Below are 24,249 nucleotides of genomic sequence, written 5' to 3'. Positions count from 1 at the left end.
CTGGACAGTGGCTCTTGGCAGCTCACGCTGACTGCCAGCCACACACAGTAACTCATGGCAGCCTACTGCAGCAGGGGCTGCAGCTTAAGCCAACACCGGCAACTCATGGCAGCCCAGCTCCAGGTCAAGCTGTTGTTCACCATCTTAGCTGTAGAGGGCAGTGTCACTGGCCCTCATGTGGGATCCGAACCAGGGTCCTGCTGCTCAGAGCTGGCGTCCCAAACCAGCTCTTAACCAAAGCTCCACTCAGCCGGCCCCAAAAGCACTAATCCTAAAAGATTAATAAATATGAATATATCAGTAAGAAATCCAATAGGAAACAGATGACACACTCAAATTAAAATAGTCTGAGAAAAGGTCCTGTATAAAGATTGTTTTACAGAGGTATAGGTATAGGGGAATATTAGGACAGTGTTATGACCGGCACCTAGTAGCAGTAGGATGTTACCACACTTAGGCAAAAGCAATGAGATTAAGGAGAAGGTTCAGCATCCCTGAAGGAAAAAGTTTATACAGGAGACTTCCTGGAGGGTAACAGTGACCTTTGATTTGAGGACACAGCAGGTTGGAGCTAGGAAAAATAAATACCTATTCTCATTCTCCACCTTCTTCTGATTTCCTGCTGGGGCACCCCATTGACCAAACCCAACCAGAAGCCAAAGTGCATAGAGCCCAATGATGTAGTTCCTAGAGGTCAATTTTCCCAGTAAGCCAGAGGGAAAATGTGGAAAGTTTCTGTGGAGAGGCAAATGAAAGATATCTAGCATATCTGACTAAATAAAAAGCAAGCTTTCTATTCATCAAAAAACAATAGATTGAGAATTGCCTGAAGTCTAGTTGAACCAAAGTCCTACTTCTAAAGACATACAGAATAAGCCATCTCAAGAACGTTAGGAGGGGTAGAGATGTGGAATGGACTGGTCCCACACCCGCATGTGACCAATAAAAATCAGGAGGGGTATCTCGGCTGTTGAGGTACCCCCCGAAGGAGCAAAGAGTTCCAGCCCCACGCCAGGCTCCTCAGCACAGGGTTTCAGTGCCAGGAAGAGAAATCCCCATAACTTCGGGCTATGAAAACCACAGGTTATTGTAGCTGAGTGGTCTTAAAGGGGTTTAATTGCTGATGCACTCAGTTGATCTGAGCTCCAGCATTGGGGCAGTAGCTCAAAAGGCGCCAGGGATATACGGAAAGGCACTAAACTGTCTGGCTTCAAGGTGAGGGCTGGAGGGGAAGGGACAGAGGAGCTGTTTCTTTGTTGAGCTCCCTCCTTCCAGGGTGCAGACTCAGGTGGCTGCCATATCTGAGTCTCTATCAACCTGACTAACATTATTCCTTCACTCTGCTTCCCTGAGGCCCTGCCCCACCCAAATTTTGGGTCCACCAAAGCTGCTTTGAGTGGCTTTTTAGTATAAACAACCTGCCTTGGTTCATACTGTGGACTTTCCTAAAATCTCTCAAAGGTTCACAAAACCCAAACAAGTAACATCTGGTTTCAGCATGTCCCATACCCCTGGCTGTGCAGCCCTAAGTCTGGCACTAGTGACAGCTGATCTCAGTTCACAGCTTAGCCTCTCAAGGCACCTCCAAGCCTAGTACAGGTGGTGGCCATCTGCAGATTGCTTTGTGGCTTCTGCCAGGTGGTCCCAGGCAGGGCAGAGGCTGAAGATGAACTTGGCCTGCAGGAGGCCCTGGGGCTGGCACACCTGGCGGCCAGCTTCAGACCCAGCTGGAGCATCACCTGGCCGTCTCCACAGATGACACACCCAAAGAGCACACTGGGCAGGCAACAGAGTCCTGCTGAAGCAAACTCAACCCTTGCACCACAGCTCCTCCAGGGCAGTCACAGCTAATCCTCACAGCCAATCAGCCCGAAGACTCATCCCTCCCACTGAACAGCAATCAAGGCTCAGCTACAACAGGAGGGCAAACACAGTAAACAAAAGGGACACACCTGGAGTACCTGGTTCAGGTGACCAGAAAGCGTGTGCCATTGAGCCCCACAGCACATCTACTACATAAGGCCACTCTACTAAGACTGGGAGACATAGGAGCCCTATCTAATACATAGAAACAAACACAAGGAGGCAGTCATAATGGGGAAACAAAGAAACATGTCTCAAGTAAAAGAACAGAACAAAGCTCCAAAAAAGAACTAAACAAAATGGAGACAAGTAATATATCAAACACTGCTTATAAATATACTCAGTGAACTCAGGGAGAACATCAACAAAAACATAAGAAACATAAAACTAGAGATAGAAAACTTTTTTTTTTTTTAAGATTTTTATTGGGGAATTGGGGGGATGGGAACAGCGCTGGGGAATTGGGGGAAGGGGAACTGACAAGTTGCTGTTGTTTTTGTTCTTCAGTCTAGTTGTGGAGGACATTGCTTCACTGGCCCAAGTTGGCACCATCATTGCGCTCTTCCCGGGCAAGGCATATCAGTCGCCGGCTTCTAGACGGCAGCTCACAGTGGCTGCTGGCCGCTCACGCTGGCTGCTGGCTACATACGGTAGCCATGGCAACCCACTGCAGCAGGGGCTGCAGCATGATGGCCAGCGACTCATACCAGCCCAGCTCCACGTTGAGCTGTTGTTCAGCATCTTAGCTGTAGAGGGCAGTGTCACTGGCCCTCATATTTGGGATCCGAACTGGGGCCCTCTGGCATCCCAAGCCAGTTCTTAACCATCGCGCCACTTGGCCGGCCCTGAAAACATTTTTTAAAAGTCAGAAATAAAGAATGCAAGGGCCGGCCGAGTGGCTCAGTTGGTTAAGAGCTCGCTCAAGAGTTTGAGCTCTGAGCAACAGCGAATTGATTCCCGGCCCAAGCTGAGCAGCCGCTGAGCTGCCAACAGGTGGCAGGATGACTCAGCTTAAAAAAAAAAGTTCCAAGAGTTAGCTTAAGAGTGTGAGCTCTGAGCAACAGGGGTGCCAGTTCAATTCCCATATGGGCCAGTGACGCTGCGCCCAAGCTGAGCTGTCACTGAGCTGCCAACAGGTGGCCGGATGGCTCAGCCAGTGTAACAAGATTGCCTGTTTGATGGTGGGCTATGCACACCCACAACTAAGACTGAACTTGGCACCTTGAGCTGAGCTGCCACCTGGATGGCTCAGTGGTGTGAGCATGCGCTCTTGACAACAAAGCTGCATAGGATGGTGGCTACACCCACCCGCAACTAAGATTGAACACAGCACCTTGAGCTTAGAGGCCATGAGCTGCCGGCAGAAAGCCAGATGGCAACTGGCGCCCTCCACAATGAAGATTAAAGAACAACAACTTGGCTGGTCCCCCTCCCCAATTCCCCAACACTGTTCCCCTCCCCCAATTCCCCAATAAAATCTTTGAAAAAAAAGAATACATCAGAGGAAACCAACAGATTAGATGAAGCAGAGGATCAAATTAGTGATTTAGAAGATAAGGCAGCATAAAGCACCCAAACAGAACAGCAATAAGAAAAAAGAACCCCCAAAATGAGGATAGTTTAAGGGGCCTCTAGGACAACATCAAATGTACCAACATTCACATCATAAGGGTACCAGAAGAAGAAGAGAGAGCAAGGAATTGAAAACCTGTTTGAAGAAATAATGACAGAAAACTTCCCTAACCTAGCAAAAGATATGAAAGAATCTTAAAAGCAGCAAAAGAAAAGCAGTTAGTTACCTACAAGCGAGCTCCCATAAGACTCTCAGCTGATTTCTCAACAGAAACTGCAGGTAAGAAAGGATTTGCAGGAAATATTCAAAGTGATGAAAAGTAGGGACCCACAACCAAGATTACTCTACACAGCAAAGCTATCATTTAGAATCAAAGAACAGGTAAAGAGTTTCCCAGACAAGAAAAAGCTAAAGTTCACCAACACCAAACTAGAATTACACGGAATCTTAGAGGGACTTATTTAAGATGAAAAAAAAAAAAGAAAAGATCAAAGATATGAATAATAAAATGGCAATAACTACATATCAACAACTACTTTCAATGTAAATGGATTAAATGTTCCGAAAAGATAGGGTGGCTGAATGGGTAAGAAAACAAAATCCTTACATATGTTGCCTATAGGAGACTCACTTCAGATCAAAAGACACACACAGGCTGAAAGTGAAGGGGTGGGAAAAAGGTATTTCATGAAAATGGAAACAAACAAACAAAAAGCGGGGTAGTAATATTTATACCAGACAAAATAAACTTTAAAACAAAAGCTATAACAAGAGACAGGGCAGAACCCAATAATCCCACTTCAGGGTGTTCATCTGAAGAAACCCAAAATGCTACACGAGAGGATGTATGTATCCATATGTTCATTGCAGCATTGTTTACAAGTGGAAGTAGCCTGGGTGCCCATCGATGAATGAATGGATAAAGAGGAGGTAGTACATATACACAATGGAATGTTGCTTGGCCAGGTAAAGGAGTGGGTTCTTGCCACCTGTGGCAGCATGGATGGACCTTAAGTGTATTGTGCTGAGTGGAGTACGTCAGAGAGCGTAAGACAGGTGCAATGTGATTTCACTTACAACTGGAATCTAAATAACAAAACAAACAAACAAATAAAACAGAAACAAACTGACAGATACAGAGACCATTTTGATGGTTGCCAGAGGAGGCTTAGGGGTGGGTGAAAAAGGGAAAGGATTAAGAAGTACAAATCAGGGCTGGCCGAGTGGCGCATTGGTTGAGAGCTGGCTTGGGACGCTAGAGGGCCCTGGTTCGGATCCCACATATGAGGGCCAGTGACACTGCCCTCTACAGCTAAGATGCTGAACAACAGCTCAACATGGAGCTGGGCTGCTGTGAGTCACCGGTGACAGCGTAGGCTGCAGTGGGGCTGCAGTAGGCTGCTATAAGCTACTGTGAGTGGCCGGCAGCCAGTGTGAGCAGCCGTGAGCCAGCATGAGCTGCCATGAGCCGCCATAAGCAGTCCTCCAAAGGCCGGTGACCAATATGCCTCAACCGGGAAGAGTGCAATGATCACAATACCAACATGGGCCAGTGAAGCAACGTCCTCCACAACTAGACTGAAGAACCAAAGGACAGCAACTTGTCTGTTCCCCTTCCCTGATTCCCCAACGCTGTTCCCTCCCTCAATTCCCCAATAAAAATCTTTAAAAAAAAAAAAAAAAGAAGTACAAATCGGTGTTACAAAGTAGTCATGGGGATGTAGGGTATAGCATAAAGAATATAGTCAATAATACTGTAATAACTACGTATGGTGTCAGATGGGTACTAGATTTATCGGGGTGATAGATGGGAGGGGGTTGGAGGCAGGGTGAAAAAGGTGAAGGGATTAAGAAGTACAAATTGGTAGTTACAAAATAGTCATGGGGATGTAAAGCATAGGGACTATAGTACATGATACGGTAATAACTATGTACAGTGCCAGGTGGGTACTAACTAGCCTAGTCAGAGGGATCACTTCTTAAATTATATAAATGTCTAACCACTATGCTGTACACCTGAAATTAGTATAAAATAATATTGAATGTCAACTGTAATTGAAAAATTTAAAAAGGAGAGGAAAAACTGAAGGAGGATAAGAGGTTCAAATTTCCAGGTATAAAACAAATAAGTCATGGGGATATAATGTACAGCATAGGGAATATAGGCAATAATATTGTGATAGCGTGGTAGAGTGTCAGATGGACTTATCATGGTGATCACTTGTTTTGGTATATAAATGTTGAATAACTATTGTGTATACCTGGATCTAATATAATATTGTACGTTAGCTATATTTTAATTAAAGTATTTTAAAAAATCAAATTAAATTTTAAAAAACACAGTAAAGTAAAGCAAGACACAGAACTATAGAAAATATTTACATTGCATAAAACCAAGGAAGTAACTGTATCCAAAATATATAAAGAACTCCTACAAATCAATAAGAGAAAGACAACATAATAGAAAAATGGGCAAAAGACTTAAGCAGGCACCTTAAGAAAAAATCCAAACAGTCAATAAGTATATGAAAAGGTATTCAACATCATTTGTAGGCAGGGAAATCCAAATAAAAACCACAATCAGATACCATTCCACACCCAAAGATTGGGTGGAAAATTGATTTTAATGACTTACCTAGTGTTGGGAACAAAGGATACCTCGTGGAACAAAGGAAGATCTCTTGAGCTGCTGGTGTGAGTGTAAATTAGTAAATACCTTTGGGAAACAAGCATTATCTGGAAAATTGAAGATGCACTTACTCTATGACCAGCACTTCCCCTTCTAGATTTAAACTCAGAGAACTCTTGCACATGTACACCAGTAGACACTTACAAATATTCAGAACAACAACAAAAAAAGAATGTTCAGAGCAGCGTCACAACTGGAATGCCTGTCAACAGTGAAGAAAGAAATGGAAGTATACAGTAGACTACTACACCTCCAAGAAATAAGCAAGTCACAGGAGACTAGATACAGTTTGGTACCATTTATATAAAGTTTAAAAATTATGTAGGGCCAGCTGAGTGGCTCAGTTGGTTAAGAGCTCGCTCAAGAGTTTGAGCTCTGAGCAACAGCGGTTCAAGTCCAGCCCGAGCTGAGCAGCCGCTGAGCTGCCAACAGGTAGCAGGATAGCTCAGCTAAAAAAATATATATATATGTAAAACAAAATGACATATTCCTTGGGGAGATATATATATATATATATAATGTAAAGAAGTATGCAAATGATAAATACCAAATTCAGGATGCTTCAGGAGATGGGAAAGAGAGAAAAAGGAAGATGATTGGGAAGGGGCAGGGGTGGAAAAAATTAACTTTAAAGTTTTAAGGACCCATCTGTGTCAGGTATTAACCCTTCTATTTGTTGGACTATGGGATAGTTTGGGAGTGTACCCTCAGATACAGATACTGACAGTCTTGGGGAGGAACTAAGTTGTCCAAAGTTACCTGTGAGTCCAAGGCAGGGCAGGAATCCAGGACTCCACACTCCTATTCCAATCCCCTTCTTACCACAATGCTGTCTCAAAACTATTCACTGATGAGTCCCTATTATTTTGTATCCTCAGCCTGACCTCTCCACCAAGCTCCAGTAGCATAAATCTCCACCGACCTCTCAGCATTTTCACTTACATGTCTCAAAAGCACCTCAAACTAACATGTCCAAACCAAACTTTTCCAGTGTTCCTCATCCCCATGAATGGCACCACCATTCACCTAATCCTTGGGGAAAAAAAAATCTAAAAGTCTTTTTTTTTTTTAAAGATTTTTTTTATTGGGGAATTGGGGGGATGGGAACAGCGCTGGGAAATTGGGGAAAGGGGAACAGACAAGTTGCTGTTGTTTTGTTCTTCAGTCTAGTTGTGGAGGACGTTGCTTCACTGGCCCAAGTTGGCACCATCATTGCGCTCTTCCTAGGTGAGGCACATCAGTTGTCGGCTTCTGGACGGCCGCTCACTGCAGCTGCTGGCCGCTCGCTACATACGGTAGCCCATGGCAACCCTACTGCCACAGTGGCTGCAGCCTACGCTGTCGCCGTCGCCGGCGACTCATGGCAGCCCAGCTCCAGGTTGAGCTGTTGTTCAGCATCTTAGCTGTAGAGGGCAGTGTCACTGGCCCTCATATGTGGGATCCGAACTGGGGCCCTCTGGCATCCCAAGCCAGCTCTTAACCATCGCGCCACTCGGCCAGCCCTAAAAGTCATTCTTAATACTCTTCCTCACTGCTCCTCAACCCCCACCCCACTAACCAAGTCCTATCGAATTTATTTCCTAAATATTTCTCAAACCCATCTACCTCTCTCCATCTTCTCTATCCCACCACTTTAATTCAGTTGCCTGAAATGATCGCTCACCTGGCCTACTGTATTAGCCAAACCACTCCACACCCCTTCAGTCTATTCTCACAGCAGCCAGATTAGGCTTTTAGCATGCCAATCTGATCATGGTACCATTCAGGGATACTAACAGGATATTTACTATCAACTGATTACTGATAATTCATTTAGATGCAGTAATGGAATTGTAGTTATTTATATTTTTAAGGCTTTAGAGATACATATATAAATTTATGGGTATAATTAAAATCTTTTTACTTCAAAACAACCCAATAGGAAGGGAGTAGGGGAAGGTATGGGTTGGGTACTAGAGATGAAACAAGATAGACCATAGATACATAAAAGCTGGATGAGAAGATGGGGGTTTATTATACTATTCTCTCTTCTTTGGTGTGTATTTAATATTTTCCCTAATAAAAAAAATTTAAGGCACATGCATACATATACACTCACTGCTATGAACTGAATGTTTGTGTCCCCCAAAATTCATATGTTGAAGCCCTAACTCCCAACGTGATGGTATGAGAAGGTAAGGCCTTTGGGAAGTAATCAGGTTTGAATGAGATCATGAAAATGGAGCTCCTATGAAGGAATTAGTGCCCTTTATAAACAGAGACCAGAGAGAGCTTGCTCTCTCTCCCTACCATGTGAGGACACAGCACGAAGCCATCTGGGGGACAGCCGAGTGGCTCTGTTGGTTGAGAGTTGGCTTAGGAGTGTGAGTGCTGAGCGGCGGGGCTGCCGGTTTGGTTCCCACGTGGGCCAGCTGGGATGGTGGGCAGCAGCTCAACCAGGAGCTGGGCTGCCGTGAGCTGCTGTGGGTGGCTGGCCACCAGCGTGAGCGCCCCGCGGCCAGCAGCCAGCAAGAGCCGCTGTGAGCGGCCATCCAATGGCCAGCGATTGACTGCCTCAGCCAGGAAGAGCGCAATGATCATAGTGCCAGTGTGGGCCAGTGGGGTGACGTCCTCCACAACTGGACTGAGGAGGCGGCTTGTCTGTTCCCCTCCCCCAATTCCCCAACGCTGTTCCCCTCCCCCAGTTCCGCAATAAATTTTTTTTTTTTAACAGAAGCAGCAGCCATCTGCAAACTAGGAAGAGAGCTCTCATCAGGAACCAAATAGGCCTGCATCTTGATCTTGGCCTTCCCAGCACCTGGAACTGTGAGAAGTAAATTTCTGTTGCTTAAGCCTCCCAGTCTATGCTCCTTTGTTACAGCAGCCCAAGCTAAGATGCACACTTTTCAATAACTTCCCACTGACTTAAGAATAAAGACCAAATTCTTAGACATGCCTTATAAAGGCTTTGTATGCTCTGGTCCCTATCTACCTGTCTAGTATCCTCCTCACTCTGCCTTTCAGCTTCATAGGCCTTCTTTCAGTTTTGGAGTCCACCATGCTCCTTCTCACTAAAAGGCCTTTGCACATGCTATTTCCTGTAGCTGGATAAAACAGAGCCCTGCTTATCCTCAGCCCGTTCACCTAACTCTCACCTTCTAGTCTCAGCTGAAACATCGTTTCCTCAGTAAAGATTTTTATTATTATGACCATGTCTTAGCTTGCTTAAGATATTCTGTTTACCGGTTCATCTCAGCCTAATTATTAACTGCCCTCCCTTTCACTCTCAAAAGAATTCCAGGGCCTGCCGAGTGGCTCAGTTGGTTAAGAGCTCGCTCAAGAGTGCGAGCTCTGAGCAACAGTGGTTCGAGTCCCGGCCCGAGCTGAGCTGCCGCTGAGCTGCCAACAGGTGGCAGGAGGACTCAGCTAAAAAAAAAAACAAACAAACAAACAAACAAAAAGCATTCCAGGTTAGATGATAAATTACATGGTCATCCCCCCCACCCCTGGGGAAGTTCCCCCACCACATGGGTGGGTTGCCCTCTTAATAGCTCTTTTCACTTTGCTGTCATCGCACTGGTTTATATTTACATTTATTTGTGAGAATTAGTATCTTTGTCCCTCATTAGCCTGGGGAAACGCTGGTCACTGGGACTGTGTGTTTTTTTGTTCATTTATGGCTGTGTCTTTATCTCTCACAAAATCACATATGCACATAGTAAGCACTCATATTTGCTGAATGGATGAATTTGTGGCTGGTCAGCTAATTTATTGAAATATTCTACTCCCCACCTCTCAACCCCACCCCACTTCCAAGGTGGAAGCCTGGTGTTTGTTCTCCTCAATCCTGAGCTCAAGGGGATTATGCCTGGGAGCGGAGGGTAGACAGGCTGAGGAAGGACACAGGTCTAGTTTCCATAACCAATGGGAACATGTGGCTGGCCCTCATTGTGGGAACTCCAGTGCCCTGTAGAACCTGAGGGGAAGGTTGAGGGTTCCATGGTGATCAGGGTTCCTCTACAAGCCATGTTAACCTGTCATGGTCTGTCAGGTAACAGGTGACCACTCATAGATAACCAGGACAGGCTAGAGACTAAAAGGGACTCCCCTCTCCACTCTCCACAAGGGTCTTCAAACAAGGTTCCTATGTCTTATTCATCTTTATATCCAAAAGCTCGCTCACGGCAGGTTCTGAGTTTGTTGAATAAAACTGGAACAATGACAATGTCAAGGTTCCACTTATGTTCAGTCCAGCTCCCTGTAGTGGGCAAGAGCCCCACCTACTGGCCTTTGCAGTAACAGCAAACAGCTTAAGCAGGCTCTGCAGGGAGCAGTGGGTGAGAACTCAGTGGTCAGTAGCTTTATTGGCACCAGAAGCTTTGCATTGGACTATCAATCCCCTAACATACTCAGGTGGACAAAATCAAGTACTAACTCCTGACTTGGAACCAAAGGCCATTGCCAGTGAACCCTGTCACTTAGCATTATCTTGCCCCTACCTCCCCACTCTTCACTTGATCCATCCTAAAGGCCCTCTTCTCCTACTGGAAAAATGTCCTCTTCCTTGCATATGTGCCTTCCTCACACCTGGCAAGCTGCTACTCTAACTCGGAATCCTGGGCCAAGGTCAGCCAAGTGTTTTCTTGCTTGTCCTCTTTGGGTTGCTACTCTGGCCCTTGGTGACAGTACTCAGCAGTGTACAGAACCAATTCCATGCCCAACTTCCCCCATTAGGGCTTAGCTCTCAGGGAGTCCTATGACTAATACCTAGTAGGCACTCAATGTTGAATACAGGTAGATGATTTTCAGACATAAAGACCTGGGTCCTTGTCTCAGTGTGCCACTAAGTTGCAGTTTTATCCACCCCAAGCAAATCATTTGCTAATCAGCTATTTTCCCAGTGGTTCTCAACTAGGGGTTATTTTGCTTCCCAGGAGATACCTGGAAATAATCTGGAGCACTTTTGGTTATCCAAACTGAGGGATACACAGGACAGGGCCGGCTGAGTGGCTCAGTTGGTTAAGAGCTCGCTCTGAGCAACAGGGTTGCCAGTTTGATTCCCAGCATGAGCTGAGCTGCCGCTGAGGTTGGCAGGATGGCTCAGCTAAAAATAAAAATAAAAGATATAATACACAGGACAGTCCTCCACAATTATCTGGCCCCAAATGGTAAAGGTGCTGAGACTGAGAAACCCTGATCTAGTTAATACTCACCTAACAGGGTTGGGTTGCAATGAGGATATAACCTATGAAGCACCTACAAAGGGGTGTTAGAAAGTCTCCTGCCTTGTGTCATTTTGAGGTACACTGCAGAGGGGCCTGAACCACCATGTATGCGATTTACTGAACTTGTAGACTTCAGCAACAATGCCAGAACCCATCAGCAATAGGTGGGAATTCTAGATCCCCCACAAAACTAAAGTTTCTGAGAAATAGGATCAATTCTGCATATCAATGTTTGGCATCATGAAGATGCTAAGCAAACAAAATACTGCCAGGATATAACTCTAAGATAAGATTTGAGCTTTTGTTGAAATGGCATGTTGCATATCACAAGGATACCAAAGGAAGTCATTCCCCAAATCCTCTTTATTTTGCAAGAGGCAGTCATGGAGTGCTTACAATGTGCCAGGAACTGTGCTACATGCTTTAGATAAATTCTCAGTCTTTGTAACAGCCCTCTGGAATAGTCAGATTTTACAGACAACATGAGTGAGTACTCTTTTTAAATGAGAAAGTAGAATCAGAGATGTTAAATAATTTCCTAGTAAATGCTGTTACAATTTGCTAAACTGCCTCATTTGTATAACACAGCTGAATATATGTAGCAGGTTCAGCTTTGCAAGACGTAAGGGAAAAGGAGGTCTGTTAAGTTAAAAAAGCAAACAAGACTAAAAAAGGCTATATTTATGAGATGCAAAGAAAAGACAGTAAGCCATAACTTTAAACAATAAATAGTAAACATAAATTCATCTATTTTTATGAATAAATTTAATGGATATAACTACATTCCATTTTAAGATGAAAATACCTGCCCAATCTATGATAACCTAAACATTTACAAATAAGGAACTAGTTTAAATAACTTATGCTATTTCCACAGAATGAAGTACCATGCAACCATTAAAAATGAGCTGCTGTGTTCTGTTATGAAATAAGCTCCAAAGTTATGAAACACTGCATATAATAAGCTACCCCATTTGTGTAAGGAAAACCATGAGAAGATTCACATATTACATACAGGAAAACTCTCTAAAAGGAGATAAAATTAAATTATATTTAAAAAAAAGAATCAAGTCCGGAAATGGGAATTTAATTTTCACTTTATACTATTAGTTTTAACAAATACACTTGAAAATGGAAGCATGAAGAAAAAATATCAATTCATTTCTTTTCAAATACTCCCATCAATGGGTTTCAACACTAGTTGCTCATTAGGATCACCTAGGAGCTAATAGTCAGGCCCCACCAGAGAGCACCAGGGTCTGACTCAGCCCGTCTGGGGATGGGCCCCTGGGTATCAGTGTTTTTAGAAGTGCCCAGATGATTCTAATTTTCAGCTAGTATTATGAAATCACTGATTTATACCAGCCATTAGCAAACTTTTTCTGTAAGAGGTCAGATAATAAATATTGTAGGCTTTGTGGGCCACATGAAGTCTGTCATATATTCTTTTCTAAAAGCCCTTTAAAGATGTAAAAATCATTCTTTGCTCCTAAGCAATACAACTAGCCATGGGCTGGATCTGGCCCATAGGCCATTTTGCAAACCCCCAATTTAGACTCCATACCGGCTGGATGAAAAAGGCACCATGAGACAAAGTATGGCCACGAAAAGCCAGCAAGCTGCTGCCAAGGCTCTGCAGTGAACTCACATGTCTGGACCCCAGCCCTCTAACTGGCACCTAAGTTATTCTGGTTTGAGCAGAGGGTGGGAGGACTTTGAACTCACAATAATAAAACTCCCAAGACACATTATAAACCAGCTAGTTTATTATTTTGTAGTAAGATGTGTAACTTTTACCATGCAGACTGAAATACCTATGTCAGCACAAGAACAGTGCATTTTCTTCCTAGAGGCAGTTACATGGAAAACCAGGTTATCAGGTTACTTGGCAAGTACGGAATAGCTAATCTTAAAGATCTCCACCATCCCACCACAGGGACAGCCCAGCCTCCAGAGAGTTCACTGATTCGTCCCTCTCCATCCTGCATTGGCTGAGCACTGCCGACAGACATGTTCTACAGCATTACAATCAGCTAGCTTGGCCTAGGAGTCACATCTCTGCTCACTGGTTTTTTGTTGGTTTATTTTTTAGCTGATCCATCCTGCCACCTGTTGGCAGCTCAGCGGCTGCTCAGCTTGGGCCGGACTCGAACCGCTGTTGCTCAGAGCTCGCACTCTTGAGCAAACTCTTAGCCAACTGAGCCACTTGGCCAGCCCCTGCTCATTGTTTTTTTATTGTTACCTCCACTGTTGCTGCCAGTTAAGGTTCTGAAGGGGCCACATGAGTTGCTCCCATGTACCAACTACAAGACACAATAATCCTATTAGGATGCTCTCCCAACCCCACTCTACTCAAGTTTTACCAGATAATATGCTTTGTAAAGGTTCTTCTCATTTCCATTAGCACATACTTAGGTGACTAAATTTACCTGACTAATGTAACTTAATTCCTACTCAGGATTGAGGTTATTAATTATAGTTTTTCTTCTTTCACTTTCTTAATCGGTGACGTAGGAGTTAATGAAACTAATTTTGTATCACCACTGCTATCAAGACAGAAAAACCAAGCGATATGTACTTTCCAGATTAAATTAATGTTATTTTGTTCTCTAACATGTAAAAAAATCAGACAATACAGTCCCCTCAATTAAGGGTCATCGAAAGAAGTCTTTGCACAATAGAAAAGTTTATGCTTTCAAATTAAAAACCATATATTGCAAACATCATTATGCAATAAAATTGCAGAAAACAAACATTTCAGGCTGACCCCACAGCATTCACACCACACCAGAATTTTGCCTGTAACAAAAGGGTGAACTTTATCTCCCAAAGTAGCTAAATCCATGCTCTCTGAAAACTTCGGTCTGAGACCCCATGAATGAGGATGCTTAACAGCGCATGCTTAACAGACATATACATTAACCATTCTTAACTGCCCCTCACCAGGGCTGAGGGATAGGAGGGATGAAATGTGGACATGTGCATTCACATAGGCAGAATTCTCCAATTATAAAAATTTATACACGTGATTTTTTACTATGTATTAGGCAACAGTTTTTATCTGTGGGAACCCACCTCTGAAAATCACAACAAAAATCAATAGGAAAAAAAAAAGCAATAGGAAATGATTTAATATAAAATATACAAATTTCTCAGTATGAGAATTTCTACAGAACAGGGAAAAGGGGATGACAACTAAAATGAATTTTTTTTAAAAAAGAACACTTCCCTTATTTTGTTCTTGCTACTCAACACTCAAAAACAAATCTGTATACAAAACTACGAACACAGAAAAGGACCAGAGAGGATGTTACAATCAATGCAAAGTCTTCAGTCTATTCTAGACTGCAGTCCTCACCAAGACCTCCCTAATAGAGCTGAGGACTCCCAGGTCCAGTTGGAAAAGTAAGTAGTCTTGGATCATTACCCCTGCTTCGCTACGATGGCCCCAGGTCATTCGCTGTCAAACTTAACTGAATTGACCTGGACAGAGATGGCACCTCCCCGGTAGCTGCCCCGCTTCTTCTTGGTCTTCTCATGCCGGAAGGATTTGCCTTTGGTGAACTTCAGGACCTGATTGGCTCGCTCCCCCCAGTCTCCGGATGCACCCCGCTGGTGAGTAGAGAGGCGGTTAACACAAAGAACAACATCAGAGCCCTGTTACGTTCTTCTTTCTGCCAAAGCAACCTGAACCCAGAGAGCTTCCTGCCAATCTGAGGCAAAAGCTGTCCTCTCTTCCACCCTACACGACTCAAGAATGGTGAACACCCCCCTTTCCTCACCTTGGCGTCAAAGGAGTTGTCTGCCACTCGAGCATCCACCTCAATTTCCTCCTCCCTGATCCTTCGGAATGGGGATGATGCCCTTTTTTCTGCCTGGAGAAGAATGAAGTAGGAAATTAAAAATGGAGTAGTCAGGTAACAGAAAAGCCCTCCTGAGCTACACATATGTGCATGTGTGCCAGGCCAGGCAGAGAGCTGTCAGGGTGATCCCAGGTCCCTTTCTATTCTTTACAGGCTGGCTCCTGAGAGGGAAACAAGACAACTCACTTTCTTCCTTTTTGGAAATGTGTTGGGGGTCTGTGGCTTTATCTTCTTGGCTTGAGGAGTTTCTGCCTCTGTGGCAACTTCTTTCTGCTTCCGCTTCTTTCCTGAACCTACAAAACAAAAGCCAGCCTCAGGAGACCACTTTCCTGTTCCTCCACCCAGGTTCCCACACTAAGGGCCTGCAACTGGAATCCGGTCATTTTGCCTCCTCTCCCTCCCCATCCCCCAAGAGTATATATCCCATCCTGATTTGGGGGAACAGGGACCTAGCGGGCAGCATCTCTGGATACAAACCTGGCTTAGAAACTGCCTTTGTCTTTTCTTCCTCCTCACTGCTATCCCTGTCAGCTTTTCCATTCTGGGCAGTCAGGATAGAGGTGCCATTGGTTTTGGGGGCTTGTGGTCTAGGAGTACCCTTGCCTTTGGGCTTCTCCTCTTCCTCCTCCTCACTGGAGTCATCAGAAGAACTGCTGCTGCTCTTGGCCTTTACTTTCTTTGTGGAGGCTGCCCTGGAAGGGGATACAGCTCCCGTTGTCTTCTGTGGCTTCTTCACTGGGGGTTTAGACAGCTTCTCGTCTTCCTCTTCCTCGCTGCTGGAGCTGTCTGAATCAGAGCTGCTGTCCCCACCACCCTGAGACGCCTGTTTTGCAGGCAACGATGGTGCTGCTTTGGCCATCACCTTGGACTTAGGGGTGGCCACCACCTTCTTTGCCTTTTCCTCCTCCTCACTAGAACTGCTCTCCTCCTCGCTGGAGCTGCTATCAGCCTTTCTGGTCAGAGGCTTCTGGCCACTGCTTGCAGGCTGCTTGGGAGTTGTGGCTGATTTGGTTGCAGGCTGCTTGGGAGTAGCAGCTGACTTACGTGAGAGATTCTTGGTGATACTTGCTGGCTTAGCAGGTGCTTCATCCTCAGAACTGTCAGAGTCTATACAAGAAAGAACAAAATGAATAGCACCCCACATCAGCCTCAGGAGAGCCCCTGGAGCCCCCACTACCCTGGGGGCCTCCATATGCCTTACCTGAGCTGTCTGAAGAGCTCTCTGCTGCCTTCTTTGCTGGAGCTGGTTTAGTGGCTGCTTTAGAAATGACTGCCTTAGCTAGTGGCTTCTTTTCTTCCTCAGAGCTTGAATCTGGAGAGAGCCTATGGCATTAGGCTGGATCCAGCATCCCGACCCAACAGACCCACACAGAGCCTTAGCCCTGTCTTGCTTCAGTGAAAGACCAGGACATTTCTGTCTTCCTATTCCTCATCCATTCCCCAGACCCACTCACCACTGCTGTTGACTCACCAGACTCTTCACTGCTGTCCTCACTGCTCTCCACAGGCTGTTTCTTCTCTGCAACTTTCTTGGGAGGCTGAGTTCCCAGGGACTTCTTGGGTAAGGGAGCAGAAGGTGGGGGGACTGAACTATAGGGACCTGTTTAAAAGGGACAGTGTGGTAGTGTTAAAACATGTACACAGATTCTTTGATACCGCTCCTTTCTAGAAATGGAGCTTAACCCCTTCCCTTGAGTGTAGGTTATATTAGTGACTCATTTTTAACAAATAGAATATGGCAGAGATGCTGACATGTCATTTTCTAGTCTAGAGTATAAAAGGCAATGCGGCTTTCTCCTTTCTCTGGGAGAAACTAGCTGTCTTGTCCAGCAGTTCTATGGGGAGTTCCCCATGGTGACTACAGAGGTCCTCCTGCAACTGGGCCCCAATAACAATCATGCAGCCTGGTGCCCCATGTCCTGTCACCTGGTTTTTTCTTTATAGGTTTTTTCTGCTCCTGTTCCTCCTCCTCCTCCTCACTGGAGGAGTCCTCACTGCTGGAACTCTTTTGAGGGGGGCCGGCAGCTGCTTTCACTGGAGCCTTGGCCACTACTTGCTTTTTAGGTACAGCCTGCATCATACAGAGAAAATCAAGTTAGCACAGGAAAGTGCTGACCCAACCAATCCCACCAGGAAATAGAAACCCTCCCTTCGTCCCCGGCCCACTCTTCCCCGGTAGAAGTTTACGCAGAGACCTTTTTGGAGACGGCTGCTGCTTTCTCCTCCTCTGAGTCATCGCTGCTGCTGCTGCTGCTGCTGCTGCTGCTACTACTACTATCAGCTGCTTTGCCATTGGCTATTTTAGGTGCTGCTCGAGCAGGTGTGCCTAAGAAAAAATAGTGTAAGAAGTACCATGGCATTGAAGGCCCAGAAGAACCTCCTTCCTATTAGCTCAGAACTTAGGAGTGTATCAATTCTCTTGCCTTTAGAGCAGGCATGAAGGGGACCACTGTGGTTTATTGTATCACAGGATGTCTTTCCTGCCTAATTTCAGGAATAAAACTATCTTAAAAAGTGGTATGAGCCAGCCGAGTGGCTCAGCTGATTAAGAGCACAAGCTCTGAGCAACAGGGTCACCTGTTCGATTCCCACATGGGCCAGTGAGCTGCGCCCAAGCTGAGCTGCCAACAGGTGGCAGGATGGCTCAGCTGGTGAGAGCACGTGCTCCTAACAAGGTTGCCGGTTTGACTCCTGCATGGGATGGTGGGATATGCCCACCCACAACTAAGATTGAACATGGCACCTTGAGCTGAGCGGCCGCAAGCTGCTGACTAGCGGCCGGATGGCAACTAGACTTGAAGCTGAGCTAGGTGCGCTCTCCACAACTAAGATTGAAGGACAACAACTTGGCTGTTCCCCTTCCCCAATTCCCCAATAAAACCTTTAAAAAAAAAAAAAGGGTATGATGCAAATAATTTAAATATGCCCTCTGAAGTCTTTCACTCCAACTTCTAGAGAAGCTCCTCTAAATCATAACCTAACTTTCATCAAAGGAAAATTATAGAAAAAAAATAAAAATTCTCACTTCTCCTATGGAATGAAGGTATAGGAGGAAAAATGGTACAGAAAACCATAAAGAATAGAGGTATAAGTGGTCACAGTAGAATGGGATATGTGGGAATATACACGTCTATGAAATGCAACTAAAGAATGACAAACATACCATTTTTTAAAACGCATTTTCCCTTGCTGCTGTTTCTCTAGTTACTAGTCCTTAATTATGAAATCTTTACTAAATAAAAGTAACAATAATCAATACCTCCAGTTCAACAGCTAGTACCATTTCACCCCTGTGCTGAATAAGCAATTTAAACAGTCCCCAGAGCAAAATGGTCCCCAGCCCGGACTTTTGGAAACAGAAACAGTACCTGGTTTGGCTGGGGCTTTAACCTGAGCTTTAGCTGCCACAGGTGTTGTCTTTGGCTTCTGGTTCTTTGGTGCCTCATCCGCTGAACTTGAGTCAGAATCAGAATCAGAACTCTCAGCCTTTTTAGGGGGAGCTTTGACTGCCTTGGCTTGAGGCTTAACTCCCTTCTGTTAGAAAACACACAGTGAGGAGAATCCGCAAGAGTTCTGGGTATCCAAAGGGCATCCTAAGGTAGAAAGCTTCCTAGGCTCCTTTTCTTTTTTAGGGGCTAATGAAATAGTATGAGCAAGGGGAAGCTAAGCAGGACAGCAAATGGAAAGGACAACAAACTCTTAATAAGAAACAAAAAGTTCAGCCATTTATCTACTGGCCCTGTCCATGCCATTCCTTGCCTAGAGCTCCCAACACCTGTACACAAAACATTCTCTTACTCTTGGGAGTCTTAGACAGTGTCCCAGTGAAACCCAATACCTCTAAAGAAGCAGATGGGTTGAATTTCCTCTACATTCAGAGTCCAACATCAACCTCACATATATCCTTTCCAGAACTTCATTCACACTTCTATCATCTCTCTGAAAGTCCCCAGGTTTTCTGCCCTATAATCACTTACCCCATCACCATCCCTTAGTCACAAGCTAGAAGCCAAGATATTAGGTTTCCTTTTACAGATCCCTAAAGCAACCCACCTCCTTCCCAAGGTTGCAAACCTGGACAGGCTTTTTCTTTTTGTCCTCCTCCTCATCCTCATCACTGGATTCTTCACTGCTGCTGCTCTCAGATGCTTTGGCTGCAGCCTTTCCAGGATGCTGAGGCAGACTGGCCTGCTTAGTAGGTACAGCTGAACAAAAAAGCACAGGTCCCAATAAGAATCAGCCATGCAATATAGGCAGACTACAAATCCTTTTCCTGGAACCGCTAACCCCAACTCCCTGCCCGGCCTTACCAGCTTTCTTAGCTGGGGGCCCTTGGGCTTTTTCCTCCTCGCTGCTGTCTTCACTGCTGTCACTAGATGAAGTCTTCTTCTTAGCCTTCTTAGTCACTGGTCCATTTGTCTGTAACTTCCGCTTTGGAGCCTTGGTGGACCTGCTGAGGTAGATTAGGCTAACTTCTGCATGATCAGAACCTTCCCAAACCAAGGAACACAGCCCAGCCCACTTGGGGCTAGGAAACAGCCACAATGGTACACAGAAGACTTACTTGAGCCAGAAGCTATAGATCTCCAAGAGAGAAGAGGCATTGGCGTCCTGCTGGGTCTGTAGGAGAAAAGAGAAAAGGCTGGGTGAAAAAAAATTTATCTTTTATCCTGGTTATTCTAGGGGAGATCAGATTTTGTGTTACTCTCTCATTAAATGACCTTCTTTATTCATATACAATATTAATAAATGTTACAACTTTGTGTGACTTCTACTTGCACAAATCAGGAGAAAAATATTCTACTTATGTATTTCCCAATTTTTGGTATCAAAAGCTTGAGCTATTCCTACAGTTTCTGGCACCATCTATCCCTCACCTGTTGATCCTATTTATCAAAGACTTTTAAAATGTTTATTTCCTTTACTCTAACAATGTATTATCTAGGAATTTATCTTACCCATGAAACAAGGACACAAACATTTATAAAAAGGATGTTTGCTGCAATGTGATTTATAAAACCAAATCATTGGAAAACAGTCTCCAAGAGAAGACTGATAAAAAGCTATGTCATGTATTCAGTACAGAATTGCATCCAGCTACTAATCACACTAGTATATACTGGGGGTGCCAAAATACACACACACACACACACACACACACACACGTGGACATTTTGGTTAATGTTGCTCAAGCAGTAGTTCGCCGTAATCAGAAGTGTCTGGATCTTGGAGCCTGTGGAGGCCTGCTGGGTATAGGAATTCTAAAACAACAAATAAGTATGGAAGGCTGTGGTCCAAAACTATTTTTGCTGGCTATAAGTATGGTCTCCAGAACCAGAGACAGCACACACAGCTCTTCTTAAAATTGAAGGTATTTATGCTCGAGACAAAACTGAATTCTATCTAGGCAAGAGATGTGCTTATGTGTACAAGGCAAAGAACAGAGTGACTCCTGGTGGCAAACCTAATAAAACCAGAGTAACCTGGGGAAAAGTCAATTCGTGCTCATGGAAACAGAGGCATGGTTCGTGCCAAATTCCGAAGCAACTATCCTGCTAAGGCCATAGGACACAGAATCCGTGGAATGGTGTACCCCTTAAGGATTTAAACTTACTGAAAAGTAAAGAAAGTGGGTTTGTTCTCTTGTAAAAAAAAAAAAGAAGTGTCTGGACACTTTGAGCACTTCTTGTAATTGCAGAAGTCAAACGTAATTTGTATTCATCTTTTGTTATTGTTATATATTGATTATTACAATCTTAATAGTTTTCCTTTCTTAAAATGTGTATACATTTTTTTGGCACCCTGTATTATTAATTGGTGCAAAAAAACATTACAGTACACACAAGCGTACAGGCTCAGAATTAGATGAGCAAATTACTTAATCTTTCTGAGACTGTTTTCTTCTCTAAGATGGAGATAACACTATACATCTTCAGTTGTTGAGAGGATAAGAGATAAGGCATATAAAGGGTTTAGCATCTGGCCTTTAGTAAGCCCTCCACAGATTAGTTTTTGCCACATGAAAAAGAATCCCAATTCTGAAGAGGCCAATTCCATCCAGTCCATTGTGGAAACGTTCTTTGCAGCCTAACAGTCAATTCCAAATAGTTCCAATATGAAAGCAGTTATATCAGATCACATGGCAGGCTGTGCCCCAGCTTAAGGAAGTCTTTTCTGAGGCTGATCTGATTCTCAACTTGTGCAGCCTGATTCTGCATCAAAGAACAAGTTTATCTTCTTCGTCACAAACTAACACTGCCAAAGACACTCTACTCTCTCTCAAGGTGTTTTCCCTTACAATCATATCTGCTTTTCTTGAGATGTAGATTCCAAACCTTTCACATCCCTGGTCATCTTCCTTTTACTGTTTGGAACATCCTCAGTTACCAAAACTATGGTAACAGCTTTCACTCACTGTTGCTTTCTGAGCACCAGGCACTGGGATTGCCATTTTGTATATATGTTACTGAAACTCACAAAAATCCTATAAAGTGAACGACGACATCCTCATAGAAATAAAAACTGATTCAGCTTAAGCAAGCTGGGGTAATACATCTTAAAGTGGCAGAGCCTAGTCCGAATCCTGTATGTGTTTGATTCCACAAGTCAAAGGTCCAAGCCCACAGTTTATGCCCGCTTGATAGGGTTATGATGCTCAATCCCGCTTCAGTATAACTAAAAACTGGACCCTGGCTCTACTTCGTTCATTTTCTTTACTAACGAAAATCCCAGCCTTCTAAAACAATTTTATTTATCTTTGAATCCTGGGTAAATTCGATTAAGAGTTAAGTTGAAATCCCGCTCTGCATCAGCCAACGTAAGGCGCAAAGAATGAGCCAGGAGCCTCCAATGCCTCCAATGATACAGGGCACTCATTCCCTTCACGCCGCACTCCGCCAGCCACGTGACTGGGCCACGAGGGTCCCATGTTGCCGCCAGAGCACTTCACCAGAAAAAAAGCAGCAAGACTGAGCGCTATTTAATCAGACCTCGTGGGCTCCAGGCTTTCTCCAGTCACCGCCGAGAGGTCGGCACAGAGGCCCCGCAGGCACTGGGCTGGAAGACTCCACGGACGTCTCTACCTGGAAACCTAAGCATGTCAGGGCCGGGAGTCCTGTGGTCATCCCACCCGGCCCGTGCCCCAAGCCCGGGACTCACAGCGCCTGTTGCCTTGGCGAACTTATTGGCCACCTCCGAGAGCTGGTTATCGCGCAGAAAGCCGAGCACGAGAGGATACAGGTCGCTGGGAACCACGCGACGCAAGCCGGCGTCCGCCATCCTCCGGGCAATACGCGTCACTACCGTTGCCGACGCACACGACTGAGGCAGTCAAGAACCCGGAGACGACGGGCCAGACCCTGTGACGCCATCGCGCCGCGCGAGCGCACAGCGGAAGGGGCGGGCACACCCCATAGGGTAGCCCCGCCTCCACCTCGGAGGCAGGGTCAAGGCGAAATCTGTAAACTCTTTCCGGTCCCACGGGTGTGGCCATCTTGGTAGAGGCAGAGTCCGCCGTCCGCCAATTTTTGAAGGCGGAGCCTTGGCGTCAGGGGTCACGCCCTCGGCCGTGGCGGGAAAACTCCGGACTTCCCGCACCGTCTTTCTGCTGGAGGCATCATTTCTTCCAGTGGGAGTTTCCCGCGCCCTCCCTGGGATTCGGATTCTAGAGTAATGTGGACCCGCGGGCTCGAGCTATCCTTGGACTCTAGACTTGGTCACAAGATCTCCCAAGCGCCCTCATTCCGCGCTGCCGGTGTATTCCCACCCTTTATCTTCACCGCTTCTAATACCCAGGAAGGCCCTTTCTCAGATACCACCCCAGCCTCTGGATTCCCACCTCTACTGCAGAGGATCCTTCAGATTATCCGTGGTAGAGGTGGGGTGTTAATCCCCAAAACTATCCCCCCTCAATCATGTTTTGTCCATGAGACAATCCTTTTCCCAGATTACTTATTCAGTCTTAGGTTAGTTCCATGAAGGCAAAAAAGGGGTGTGCAGCAAACCTGAGTGACACAGCAGATCTGTTCAAATTAGTCCTGAAAATAACCCTTCGACCTCCTGGGTCACAGTTCACACAGTGAACTCTGTGGGCAAGTTAGAAAACCCCCAACTGCCTCTCCCTTTGTTCTGAATAATCAAATATCAATGCCCAGGCTTGCCAAGTCAATTCCAAATTCTGTCATATTTCAGTTCACATTAGCAGCAGACAGCAATTGCTTTAATCCTACCCACTACCCCTTGACTACTTCCCATTTAATGCCCCTCAGGAAAGGTAAAGATGCACCTTCTCTGGAGACACACCTCTCCTTTGCCTTTCTCAAAGTAGGCATTCCCCTCTCCTAGATATAACTCCTACATTTCCCTCATCCCCAGAGGTCTATCCACATGCATGGTTTCTTTAAACATCTGAGCACCTGCTGTGTGCCAAGCATTGTGCTCAAGCTAAAATGGCACATGTATACACAACTCTATTTAGAAAACCTTTATTCAGAATAAGTGTAAGCTTCCTCTAGGTCCTTGGTATTAAAACCCCTTACTAGGGCCGGCGGAGTGGTGTGTTGGTTAAGAATTGGCTTGGGGGCTGGCCGAGTGGCGCGGTGGTTAAGAGCTGGCTTGGGACGCCAGAGGTCCCCGGTTCGGATCCGACATATGAGGGCCAGTGACACTGCCCTCTACAGCTAAGATGGTGAACAACAGCTCAACCTGAAGCTGGGCTGCCGTGAGTCGCTGGCGACCGCGTAGGCTGCAGCCCCTGCTGCAGTGGGTTGCCAAGGGCTACCATGTGTAGCCAGCAGCCAGCGTGAGCGGCCTGCAGCCGCTGTGAGCAGCCGTCCAGAAGCCGGCAACTGATCTGCCTTGCCCGGGAAGAGTGCAATGATGGTGCCAACTTGGGCCTGAAGCAATGTTCTCCACAACTAGACTGAAGGACAAAAGGATAGCAACTTGTCTGTTCCCCTTCCCTCAATTCCCCAGCGTGTTCCCATTCCCCAATTCCCCAATAAAAAAAGAATTGGCTTGGGATAACAGCTCTGAGCAGCAGGGCCCCAGTTCGGATCC

The 24,249-nt window shown here is 45.3% G+C and overlaps 1 protein-coding gene across 5 annotated transcripts; it reads right to left on the bottom strand.

Annotated features, from left to right (window-relative positions):
• Positions 1 to 228: 228 nt before the first annotated feature.
• NOLC1 (nucleolar and coiled-body phosphoprotein 1) lies at positions 229 to 22,548 on the bottom strand. Of its 5 annotated transcripts, none has more exons than XM_019636495.1 (13): positions 22,351 to 22,548; positions 19,757 to 19,812; positions 19,503 to 19,645; positions 19,246 to 19,397; positions 18,561 to 18,726; positions 17,388 to 17,518; positions 17,119 to 17,263; positions 16,664 to 16,792; positions 16,394 to 16,504; positions 15,670 to 16,299; positions 15,379 to 15,485; positions 15,112 to 15,204; positions 229 to 271 (listed from the first exon to the last, which is right to left on the bottom strand). In XM_019636495.1, exons 1-13 carry the CDS (start codon positions 22,468 to 22,470, stop codon positions 266 to 268), a joined length of 1,989 nt encoding a protein of 662 aa, XP_019492040.1. In that variant the 5' UTR covers positions 22,471 to 22,548; the 3' UTR covers positions 229 to 265. The 5 variants fall into 5 exon arrangements, with proteins under 5 accessions (XP_019492040.1, XP_019492035.1, XP_019492037.1 ...); XM_019636490.1 differs by lacking the exon at positions 229 to 271 and adding an exon at positions 13,997 to 14,941 and having other exon boundaries at positions 22,351 to 22,547; XM_019636492.1 differs by lacking the exon at positions 229 to 271 and adding an exon at positions 13,997 to 14,941 and having other exon boundaries at positions 19,267 to 19,397; positions 22,351 to 22,547.
• Positions 22,549 to 24,249: the final 1,701 nt, after the last annotated feature.

Source organism: Hipposideros armiger, unplaced genomic scaffold, assembly GCF_001890085.2.
Source record: "Hipposideros armiger isolate ML-2016 unplaced genomic scaffold, ASM189008v1 scaffold_28, whole genome shotgun sequence".
Lineage (NCBI taxonomy): Eukaryota > Metazoa > Chordata > Mammalia > Chiroptera > Hipposideridae > Hipposideros > Hipposideros armiger.
This window is presented reverse-complemented; position numbering and strand designations above follow the sequence as displayed.

Coding starts and splice junctions, on each gene's coding strand:
- NOLC1 (XM_019636490.1), bottom strand. CDS start 22,470: ATGGCGGACGCCGGCTTGCGTCGCGTGGTTCCCAGCGACCTGTATCCT. Junction 19,398..19,502: donor GCCCCCAGCTAAGAAAGCTG/GTAAGGCCGGGC, acceptor TTTTTTGTTCAG/CTGTACCTACTAAGCAGGCC. Junction 18,727..19,245: donor TTTGCAACCTTGGGAAGGAG/GTGGGTTGCTTT, acceptor GTTTTCTAACAG/AAGGGAGTTAAGCCTCAAGC.